Source organism: Takifugu rubripes, chromosome 18 (assembly GCF_901000725.2).
Source record: "Takifugu rubripes chromosome 18, fTakRub1.2, whole genome shotgun sequence".
Taxonomy (NCBI): Eukaryota; Metazoa; Chordata; class Actinopteri; order Tetraodontiformes; family Tetraodontidae; genus Takifugu; species Takifugu rubripes.
This window is the reverse complement of record NC_042302.1, coordinates 8,747,225-8,759,528: the sequence shown is the minus strand read 5'-3', so window position 1 is coordinate 8,759,528 and position 12,304 is coordinate 8,747,225. Positions and strand designations below refer to the sequence as shown.

At 44.4% G+C, this 12,304-nt stretch overlaps 1 protein-coding gene across 3 annotated transcripts in view; it reads left to right on the top strand.

The window, feature by feature from the left end:
* Nucleotides 1–12,304, top strand: part of slc2a13a (solute carrier family 2 member 13a) — a 30,129-nt gene that overhangs the window by 4,754 nt on the left and 13,071 nt on the right. For all 3 annotated transcript variants that reach the window (XM_029825446.1, XM_029825447.1, XM_029825445.1), the window contains 2 exons: nucleotides 1,089–1,248; nucleotides 2,088–2,290. In XM_029825446.1, the coding sequence (XP_029681306.1) occupies nucleotides 1,089–1,248; nucleotides 2,088–2,290 (363 nt within the window). The remainder of the gene's footprint in view (nucleotides 1–1,088; nucleotides 1,249–2,087; nucleotides 2,291–12,304) is intronic.

Below are 12,304 nucleotides of genomic sequence, written 5' to 3'. Positions count from 1 at the left end.
AAAAGACTTGTGGTAGTGTTTGCTGTCAAAAAAACCCCACCCGGTTTTATCAACAACGAGGGCGGTGTAGCGGTGGTCAGAGCTTTGAGTTGTGACTGGTTCTGCAGTAATGTTGTGGGCTCCTTGCAGAAGCGGAGCAGTGCTTTGAAATGCTGATGACGGTGATTTCCCTTCGGCTCTTGCCTCTCCTCTGCAACAGAAAGAAAAATATAAAAAGAAAAAGGAATCCTCTTTGTTCTCACGGCTATCGATTTTCCCTCCCCAGCGTTGCCACGGTGTGGTATTCGCACTCAGATGGCACCTAGCAAGGGGTTGCCATAGCAACAGGTAGCCACATACTCACGGCGGCCGTCGAGGGCACGGCCGCGGGGGTACAGGAAGAATTTTTGGACTATTAATAGAGTTTATCGGGAGTCAGCTGTGGAAAGAGTTGCTCCCATGGCACCTTGTCAGCTCTGTTCTGAACCAATGCTGACTTTGTTTGGTGTGTGCACATGGGTGAATGTGTGTAAAGTGTTTCTGTGTGTGTGTCTGGTTGGATGTTTTCCAGATCAGGGGGCTGCAGGCCCCATTACTGAAATGGGTTTAGTATTTGTGGCTCTTTGGTTCAGCTCACATTAATAAGTCGTGAGTGTTGCTGTCATTTTAAATACGTCATCTGGTAAAATGCTTTTAACAAACCTTTTCTGATCAAAATCGACATTTTATTAATGATATCTTAAATCAGCTCACAAAAAAGTCATTGCAAGTGTTCAGAACTGAAATTGCTTTGGAAGACATCTGGTATTTATTGAACCCTGTAGGAGAGCCTTCTCTTGAACATTCATTTTCTCATATAATACGTTTTTATTCTGACTCTGAGGCTTAAAACATAAGCTGGAAGTTATGAAACGCACAGAAAGAGTTGAGAACTTTCACACCACCCCAAAAGGTTTCAGGCAACTCTTTAATAATTATTATGTAACGTGTTTTTACAGAACAACACCCTTGTGATTTCAGGAAGGAGCAGGAATCATACATTAAATCTTCCTCCTCTCCCCTCAGAAACCTCCTGCTAACTCTTCCTCTCCCCGTGTCTCCCTCCGCAGGCATCGCCTGCATGACGGTGCCAGTGTACATCGCCGAGGCCTCCCCGCCCCACCTCAGGGGCCAGCTGGTGACGGTTAACACCCTCTTCATCACCGGTGGGCAGTTCACTGCCAGCCTTGTGGACGGCGCCTTCAGCTACCTGCAGCACGACGGATGGAGGTCAGTCTCCCACGTGGCATGGAGAGAAGTTGTAGACACACTCGGCAACAAATCGGTACACTTGTGGCACATTGCAAGGAAGTGATCGATGGTCAGATTAGCCTCATTTCTTCAGGTTCTTATCATATCAAATGCCAGAAAAAGTCAGACTGGCTGGAACGCTTGATGGAAATGTCAGTGCGAGCACAGGTCAGCTGCTAGCATTTCCCACTCGCTCACTCTAAATGTAGCATATGAACGTTGAGAGCCATCAGAGCCCTCATTTTTCTTCTCCTTGTGTGATGATTAGCATTCCCTGCAGTTGTGATGGTGAAGCCAGGATTGTTTGGCAGAATGGCGTGATTCATATGTGATAATGACTTTTGGGAGACGTTTATTGAGTGATGAGCGCTGGGTGATTGATGTCTTCGCCGCCACAGCAGAAGAAAAGCCTCCGATCTGCATGTCGAGTTCAGTAAATTACACCGATTTCCTTCAAGTGCTTCTCTACTTCCTACATGTAACTCTCATGTTTTATTAGAACCTTTCAAAACATCCCTGAAAAAGATTTTACTGCTTAGAAATCTGTCTCTTACTGCTACTGTCTTCATATTTCTCGTTGCTGTAAACCTACAAATGGTTAAAGCTGCGGTTTGATGTTATTGCTGCAGGGTTTTTAAATAGTGCAATCTAAATTCTGTATTTCCCAGTGAGTATTTTTAATGAGCAATATTGTCTGACGCTTAATTGCAGACAAATAAACTCAGGACAGGACATTTAGCTGTAATAAACACCCGAGGGTGTGATACTTATCTGGTGTGCAAATAGAGATCCCTAATAATGCCTTTCTGGTTCCTCAGGTACATGTTGGGTCTGTCGGTGCTCCCCGCTGTGCTGCAGTTCATCGGATTCCTGTTCCTGCCGGAGAGCCCTCGTTGGCTGATCCAGCGCGGGCTGACCCAGAAGGCTCGGCGTGTGCTCAGTCAAATCCGGGGCAACCAGAACATTGATGAGGAGTACGACAGCATCAAGAACAGCCTGGATGAGGAGGACAGCGGTGGAGGTAACAGCGGGGGGGGAAGCGGGACACAAAAGATGGATGTTGTTTTTGACTTTGAAGGAACCTCGCTGAGAAAATATAACACGATTTGCATAAAAACTGAAAATTTAATTAGTTTTTCCACAGACAATGACTGCCTGCAAAACAATAGGAAGGGGGGGGGGGGGGCGGGGAGTAACACGGCATCTCAGTGTCAGGCTCCGGGAGGAATGTGTGATTAAATAATTTAGGCCCATTGTAAGGGTCCAATTTAGTTCTAAACTACCCTGCAAAGGCAAGTTCTGGTGCGATTCAGCTGCAGACACAGAGTCTAAAGGAGAAGGAGGCCTGCGAGGTGCCAGGATTGGGTTCGAGTATGAAAACTCAGCATGACTTTGGCTTCCTGCAAATGAAATGAAATTTTAGCTGACCTTTGCGTGGAGGCTGCCGTTGGCTCCGAGATCTTTCAGCCGAGGTGATTGAGCGAGATTGTCAGGATGTCGGCTGGCTTTATCGGCTCAGTATTGCAGCTTAATAACAGCAACAGCCTGTCCAATCTGACACATCTCGACTTTTATTGTGGAGGGAGCCACAGTAAATCATATGAATATCATTTAAGGAACGTCACCTTCTCAAAGTGACAAGCCTTTCCTCGCCTGTGGAGAAACAGAAATATCTTTATAAAGTGTCAATTTGAATAATGAATTAATGCTTTGTTGTCACCATGGTTACCGGAGTCACGTTTGGCTGCAAGAATAAAAACAGCAACATCTTTGTTTCAGTAACAGTCTCAGTAATTGGATTTGGCTGATTGGTGTGTAGTTCTTCATGACCAACTGTTGTGACTGACCAACTGTTCCAAATAGAAATATGACTGATCATCAGGTGTGTGTTGGCCATCACTGGCAAATACAGCCAATAATAATGTCGGCTTCCACCGTATTGGTTCCTCCACTGGTTTGGTCACTTAGATTTAGGTTTGGGAGTGTTCCCAGGGAGGGTTATTGGAGATATGAGCTGGGAGTGGAGGGAAGAAGAACGCTAGTAGAGGAAAGTGGATTCATCCTGCTACTAATCAGCCCTGGCAACAGAGAACGTCATGTGTTTTCCAGGAGTGGCATCTATAAATCCCACGGGTCCCCGCGGAAGGATCAGGGTTCGTAGAAACCGAAACGCACGGAAATCAGGATAAAAGTGCGACGTTCCACTTCTCCTCACAGCAGCTTCCTGCAGCCTGGAGCTGGAAGCTAACGCAGATGTTGAAAAGTCTTGATCTTCCCTCGTCAACGAGTGGTTTTCTCGCACTTTTCCGATTGTTGTTGGACAGAGCGCAGTGACTCGTTCCTGTGGCGTAACGATGCACGTTTCTAAACACAACTTGTTGTTGTTGTTCACTCCAGCTGGGAAATTTAATCCCATAAATAACCTTTTCTCTCTCTGAAGGAGTCTTTGGTTTGGAACACGGGCTCTCGGATCTTCTAAATCGACGAGCACAGCCCGGGTGTTACGCTACGTTATCGGTGTTAACGTGTAATCTCGGAGTCTGTTTACAGCGTACGGTATGTGGAACCCATGACATGCAGGTTGCCATGGAAACAAAAGTCCCTCTTTCACACTTCATGTAAATGTAGATCTAATGAGGATTAAAAAGTATCACCCCCCCTTTACTCCTGGTGCCCCTAATACATACGGGCACGCACGAGCAAAGGCGCGCACACACACACACACACACACACACACACACACACACACACACACACACACACACAGAGTTAATGGTGTAAGATCCGGTCAAAAAGCTGATAATTGGCAGGAAGATGATTATAGAAGCACAGGACGTAGCTCTCAGCAGACAGCTATCATCACTTCCTGTCAGCAGCTTACTCACACGCTGACATTTACTCAGCAGGACCCAAGAGCTCTAATTTTGTTGGACACCATAATTAGAGTAATTCTTTATTAAAACTCATTCAGACAATTGAGGAGGACCAACATAAATGCACGTGTGTTGTTTGCTTTTATACTTAAACACCAGCCTTACGGTACATACAACTGAATGTCCTGGTTATTTGAGGAAGTGTTAGCAGCCCTACATCTGAGGTTATGGTGGCCAAGGAGGCGATAAAGAGAGAGCGGAGCGGTAATTGTCAATGTTGCGCCGGCAATGATGATGGAGAAGCAGTTCAGCGGCGTGGTTGCAGGTTAATTCTGTCGCCCTTTATGTTGCCATTCTTCTTGAGAAACTTCATATGCTCTGGATTGAACGAGCCCATTGATTTCTTTGGAAACCTTATTCATAACAATTCTTGTTCCAAGCAACACCAAATAGACTCAGATGTGACCTTTGTAAAGCAAAAGGTCGGGCCTGGACAGACGGCGCAATACAGCCATCAAAAGATCCGCGCATCCACCAGCACACGGCAGAGATACACTCATTTATGTTTTCTAGAAGCTGTTGTCAAGTGCGCCCAGTGGAAATTATGGGGTATAAAAATGAATTTTGCTGACACTAGTTTTAGTTCTTTTAATCTTTTTTGACTTTGCTGCATCTTTAAGTTTTCTGCATTCTGGTACTTTCAAGGATTCCAGGCACAAATATGCTCTTTTAAGCTAAGCTAAATTGTACGGCAATATATTAATGCTATACAGATTTTGGTTTGCATTTAATTATTCATAGCATACTGCGAGAAAAGCTTTTCCTGTATTTATTCTCAGTTCAAAGAAATCCTCTCTTTAACCTGCTCTCCCGTCTGTTTGTTTTCCCCGTCTGCTTCCAGGTAATTGAATGGCACATACCGAACTATCAACAAAAGAAAGCTGTGTTTGTGTTCCTCTGGTGCATCTTTGAATTATTAATTTTATTTATCACAATTTAATTGCTTCTGCATATAAATGTGCACACCTGACAAATATCTGGGGGGGTTTTTTCTTCTCCCACAACGCTTGTCTTGTTTTTTACTACCGATCATTAAAAATTCAAAATATATCATGAGCGTCCACTGCAGCTTTGGGTCTCTTTAAGTCCACAAGGAAGTCGTTATGGAACCAGGGCTTTGTAATTAGGGAGAAACATGTTTAGTGTCATCACACAGCTGTATCTTGGTTTCTTTTTTTAAATGTATTTTATGCATAAAATAGATTACGTCGCTGTCATTTTATCTTAATTAAATAAAAGGTTTGAGGCCTCCAACTGGAAAATGCAGTCATCTTAAATAGGATTTAATTGAATCTAAACATGACAAGAGGAATTGGCCTCCCCGCTGATCTTATTTTTAATCAATAATCATTCCGCTCTGATTCATTTTTGTTCCACTCTTCGTATTTGAGCGTTAACAATGTGGAATGGGCTGCTTAACAAATATGTCCTTCAGGACATTCTGGACAAATATTTTGATATTAAGAGACTGAAAAATGTCACATTTCTGCCCTCGCTGTCATCATTTTGCACAGCAGCGAGCGGGTGGTTTGGGTTTTTCACGCTGGGTGGAGTGCACGGAAATGAAATCACAGTCCCAGATGGGGGATTATTATGGAGGTCACATTAGCAGAGGATGCAAGCAAGGCGAGCTCCTTCTGATGAAAGCAAAGAGGGGAGATTAGGGAATTCTCTCTCTCTTTACTTCAGTAATTGGCTTTTATTTTGGCATAGTTTGCTCCAGCAAGTCTAAAGAAAGTATGAATGTGACACCACTAATATTAACCTTTTATATGCTGCAGATTCGCTATTAGAGATTTTGAATATGATGGTCAATGGTGACTATTCATGAGTTAAAGTGTATAGAGTACAGAGTGTTGGATGTTGTGTGTGCACAACATGTTTTGTGTGTGTTGTGTGTTGGGGTGGTGAAGGACACAGTGGCTCAGATTTACCTCCAGGTAAGTTTGAAGCTAATCCTTCCTGCTGCAACTGGGGGGGGAGCAGGAAGCAGCCCCCCACCTTGATAGCAGTAGTGCAGCAGGTCTGTGCATTGTGTCGATGTTGTATGCTGCTGTGTTTTGCTCCATACCCAGCAGGTGACCTCGGTGGAAATGATTGGAATGTAGACCGTGAGCCCACCTGATCATAAATACTTCATCACAGACTGATGCTAGCAGACCCAACGCTATGAACGCCTCCAAGGGCAGACTGTCGCAGGAGGGTGCCAGTTTTATCACGGTCACCGCCAAAGCTAACGGAGAACATACCTCTGAACCGAGGATGTTTACAGATGTGATTTCAGGATTTCTCAACATTTATAATTATGATTATCTGTGGACGCACTTGTTAGAGAAAGGACAAATTCTGATGGCTTATGCAAGAACACTAATATTCAGTGTTTGCCCTGAGCTAAATGACTCACCGTTTCTTTTTCTGTGTGTGTGTGTGAGTGTGTGTGCGCCCAGAGGATCAACCCCTGTGATTTGCATCGGAGCAGGTGTAAGGCCTGAAAGGCACGAATCTTAATAACCTTGTAGACTGAGTACCAGCGGGCTCCAAAACAGCACTGGAGATTTTATTATGGGACAACAGGAGAAGAGAGATGGATGAAGTCTGCCTGCTGCACAGTTTTGTAATAGGCAGCATGAACAGGTGAACACGGCCCATTATTTTCGAAAAAGCATGTTTTTAGGTGGTTTTCTTGAAACCCTGATGTATTTAAGATGCATCCGATGAATCCGATATGATGCTGTGACCTGAGTTCTAATAACTTACAAGTAAATTTATCTATTTTTTTCATTTGTTTTCATTTATGTAGAGTTTCTCTATATAAATTGCAGAATGGAATATGCAGGCATTAAAAGTAGAAATTCTGAGCATCTAAACTTCTTTAATTTTGCTGCAATAGTTAGATGCACGTGTAATAATCCCACGCAGTCTGTCCCAAGGCTGCTGCATCAATAGACGATTCGTGCAGAGAGAAGATGCTTTAAAAAGAGCGGAACCTGTTGGACTAAACTCCTTTTTTTGTTCCTTTAGAATTACTGTTCTTTTCTGTGGTTGACGTGGTGAATGGTGGTAAAAAACAACAACAAAACTAAATTAAGGATCGACTGTTCCATTCTCTGTCAGTCCTTCAACAATTAGGAAACTTTTTCGGAAGCAAAGTCACCCCCCAGCAGCCACGATTCCACTTTCGCCAGCTTTTGTGAGTCATGTTTGGTAGCGTTCATCCTCTGCACAGACTGCAGGGCAGATTGGACCATGTGAGCATTTAAAATATGGCCGATCTGTTGAGTAATTGGCTCTTGACTTGAGTCAAGTGGGAGGGAGGAATCCTGTCCCACTCTGGAAGGGCTGACCCATCCATTATCATGTTTTTCCCCTGGTTTTATTAGCTTGTTCTAGAGGAAAACTCAATAAGTTGCTCTTGACATTGTTATTAGATTGAGCAATTACAGGTCAGGGATACAGGAAAATACCAGTTATTTAACAGGTCCGTACTGGAACTTATCAGTTTAGAATCTGTCTAAAATTGGCTGCAGTACTGAATATTGTTGCAGCCATCCCAGTAGTAAACACTCCTTCACTGTCCCAACAATAAACCAACGTGGCTGTATAAACATGTGCTTGCCTTCCATCACCGCTATGATGGTGAGTTGTGGGTGTTAAGTGAAAAGCAGCGTCCAAATGTCTCCCCAACTGTTCCTGCCATTTCAAGAAGCATAATTTGACATTTTGAGCAAAGCTGGACGCTCTTGTAGCCAGAATTGATAATGTACCAACCCAGAGCTCAGTGGGGAAAAAGGCCATTAATGTATTAAGCACAAGCCAAAACTACAGTTACGTCACAATCAGCAGTGAGGAAAAGGAAAGCAACATGTGAAGAACAGAGCTTCATTCTCGCCCCGTGTTCTCCTTCAGGCTTTAAATATCTTATTAATTATTAAGACAGCAGAGCTGGTTGTGCAGGGGCAGATCTGTCTTGATTCTCCTCCTGACCTGTGAATGCATATTCGACCCCCCCCCCCCCCCCTCTCTCTCATAGTATTATTTCTATTTTTAAAAAAGGGACGCCAGCTGCATTATTTCACCTCTTCAGAATGTGATAATTAATTTCATTTGGCAGAAACTGTTCTAATCAGATGTGTGTTTCTGGAGGCGACTACAGCATTCAAATGTGTAATTTGTGTGTTTATTTGCTTCAAAAACAGCTTTTCGCGGTCTCGAGTGTCATCAGGCTGTTGATAAAACCACAGTCTACCTCAGCATGCGTTGTTCAGGAAGATAATCTTACTGTGATACCTCTAAAATAGCCTGTGCGCTCTGTTTTTGTGTTTCCCTGAAGGTTATTGCTCAGATTTATATATTTTATTTGTTATAGCCGCCGTCTCCCCCCATTTCTGGGTTTTTATCACCAGAACAACTCGACAGCCCATTTAGAAAAACCTCGTCCAATTGATTTCCTTGATGAAAATGAATTGAAAATGGAAAACTGGTGGTCTTGCGAACATTTGCAATGTGACTCTGCAGCTTGTGAAAAATTGTCGCAATTGGAGTCGTTTTTGGATGAATGTTTTTCATTTTTATTCATCCAGGTAACTCCAGATAGATTTAGACACCCTGCTGCAGAACAGGCAAAGAAAACTAAGGAATAAAACATTTGTGGCTCCTCGGCTGGTTTGTCTAGCCGCCTCCCTCCGTTCATCCCCGTCGCTATGGCAACAATCTTAAATCTTTAAAACACAATTAAATTCAGATACAAATGCTGAAACTGAGAACATTAGTGTCTGACATTTATGTCCCAGGACCCTGTGGATTAGAACTGTTGAGTCCATCCATCCACCCATCCATCCACCCATCCATCCACCCATCCATCCACCCATCCACCCACCCATCCATCCATCCATCCATCCATCCATCCATCCATCCATCCATCCATCCACCCACTCACCCATCCGTCCGTCCGTCCGTCCGTCCATCCATCCATCCACCCACTCACCCATCCACCCACCCACCCATCCATCCATCCATCATCCATCCATCCATCCACCCACCCACCCACCCACCCATCCATCCATCCATCCATCCACCCACCCACCCACCCACCCATCCATCATCCATCATCCATCCATCCATCCACCCACCCACCCATCCATCCATCCATCCATCCATCCATCCATCCATCCACCCACCCACCCACCCACCCATCCATCCATCCATCCATCCATCCATCCATCCATCCATCCATCCATCCATCCATCTATTGCTCTTGGCAGCTCTTGACCCCTTATTGCTCCTGGAGAAAAACGCAGCTGCGCTCCTGCATCCACGGGCACTTCAGTTCCACTTAAGCTGTGCTCTCTCTCTCTCTCTCTCTCTCTCTCTCTCTCTCTCTCTCTCTCTCTCTCTCTCACTAACACCCAGTGATTTTCAATTATCCAGGAGCCAACGAGATCTTTGCTCTCCCAACAACATGTCTCTAATGTTGATGCTGCACATGTTTCTAACCATCAGTGATCCATCCCAGCATCACTAGAACCACAACGTTAGTTAAAAGACACACAGATGCAAAGTCTTCAGGCTGTTAAAATGAAAAACCTAATAATCTTGCACTGATAACACTTCACCTCATATTTCTACTGAAGTTGATGTGAATAATCTTGAAATGATTTGCTGACCTGTGAACTGTGACGCAGCAGTTTCCATCTGTGCCTCAGTAAAACTGTTTATAAAGCGTTAAATGAAGATCTGGACAAAAGGCAAAGTAAAGCTTGATTCGCATGTTACACATATATTAATGCAACATTTTTAACATATTTACCTCCAGTCTTTTGACTGGTATATCTTTGTTTTCCAGTAAAGTTAACACGTACGCTGAATTCCCTGGAATCGCTGACGACCTCATACTTACATCTTTGGACCCTCTTTGTGATCAGTTTGTCTGCACATTAGAAAATCTCACCTGCCTTTAGAGATCATCTGACATGATTATCTCATACATTAAAGGCCCCATATGTTCAGCCTCAGGTGCATACAGAGTGTAACCCCTGCTCTATTTTATCTTTTACATCCGACTTTCCTCCCTAATATGCCTGTCTTCCTCTTTACTATCGACATGATTCTGAATCTGTGCTTCAGGGCTAATCGGACATTTCAGGGTACTTCTAACAACAATCATTTCTTCATCCTAAAATTGAAATCTGCCATCATCTGGTCCTAGTGTGTCAACCTGCTGCTCTGATCTTGGAAGGCAGCGAGGATATTTTGAGGGGGAGATAGATTTGGAGGTGGGAGGGCTGCAGATTGCCTGTCCTGGCTTTGCTCCTTGATTGCTGCCTGCTCTCTTGCGTCAGTGAAGCCACTTACATTTTGAGGACATGCGACTGGGTGGATGGAGCTATTCTTGTCTTCTCTGGCTTGTATCTTCATAATTCCTCCTGCGCTTCCAGCGCCTCCCTCATTTGTGCTTGTTTTTTTTCCTGATGAGCCATTGTTCTTCCCCCTCCTCCATGATGGTGATTATGGCTTGTCCCATGTATTGAAAATTCCCTCATTTGCAGATTTACTGTGTAGCACCGCAGATGGACACTTGTGGGTGTTCCTGGAATACTCATTTCCATTTGGCTCCTGTGCTCCTTATGCATTATGCTGCATCCTTCATTAAGCACATAGTTTGTTTGAAGCATGAATAAATAGCAACATCTGACACGCCTGACGGTGCTAAACAGGCTCCGTAATTGGCCGAAGGCCTTGTTTGTTCAGAGCGGCTGGGCCATTTCTGGAAAGCAATCGTTAATTGCAAATACCTTCAGTGAATAAAGAGTAGAAAAAGGAGAAAATGAGCTCATTTAAAAAAAAGCCTCCCCCGCTCACTAAAATTTAAATAATGATCTTTAAATGAGGCAGTTTGTTAAATGTGAAGCCACGACATGCGATTCAAAAGGCAACAGTAGCAGCAAGATTACATTAACCTTGTCCTGTGTGTTGCCCAGGGAGATGTGCGCGTTTGATATTGCGCAATTATCCAATCAAACTATGGCGAGGAAGGAGTTGAGATGCAGGAAGAGGTTGGAAAAGGTTTTAGGTGGAACACTAAGGATGGCGTGAGCATTAATCACCGAGCAGCTCGCACTCTCGCTGATCATCGCCATCCTTCCTTGTCAACGTCTCATCTGTTGAGATGACAGTTGGGTGGCGTTCAGAGCAGGAAATGAAGCCGCGTGCGCGTTTTCACATCGCATATATGCGGAGGGAGCATTCCTCTTGTATTTTAACAGGTAAATAGGTGAAAAGTGCTGTATTCTCTGGAGGTGTTGCAGGTAAGGAGCAAGACTGCACCTGCAAACGCCGCCGTGTGTGTCTGAGTAAGTTCAGGGAGCCGTGGGGCGGTGGTCAAGGCCCTGCTTTTCAGGTTAATGGACTCTGGCCCGTGAATTCGGACTTTCCTGTGATGCGATCAGACGAAGCTCCTGGTGCTCTGTTCTCCAGGGAACAGCCAATTACCCTCCACCGGGTTGGATCGAGGGAACTTGCTCAGCCTGAAAATGATCGATTACCTCTTCTGCACGATCTGAGATGACTTGACATGAAAATCCTTGTGTGTGCCGCTACCCCCCCCCCCCCCCCCCCCCCATTCATACATGCAGATCTATCCACAATAGTCCCACTTAGCTGTAACAAGAGATGGGGAAGAGTAACATCCAAGTCCTGTGATTGAAATATGTGATTGAACATTTGTAAGACGGTGAGCCGCTCCGTTTGATTAAGGATTTACAGATTTGAGTGTTCCTCTGGGGCCGAATCTAAACCCTGCATCTGAGGCTGCACCTAATGCGATCTATATTCTACATTCCCCACAAGCTAATTAAGTGAAAAATCCAACAGACAGCCCATCAGTTTTCCCAGTGCTTTTAAAAGCCCTGGGATCTCCTAATAGGATGAGAGTGACTTTTGACAAGCAGGTGGATGTTGAAAGTCTCTTTTCATGTCAGAATCAATGAGAGACAAGCTCGGATTCCTTTTGTCTACAGAAGCTGCTCTGCTCGCCAGACAATAAAAGCTGATTTTGTCTGATCTTCCCTCTCTTAACGGCTCCCAAATTATCATTCTGGCTCATG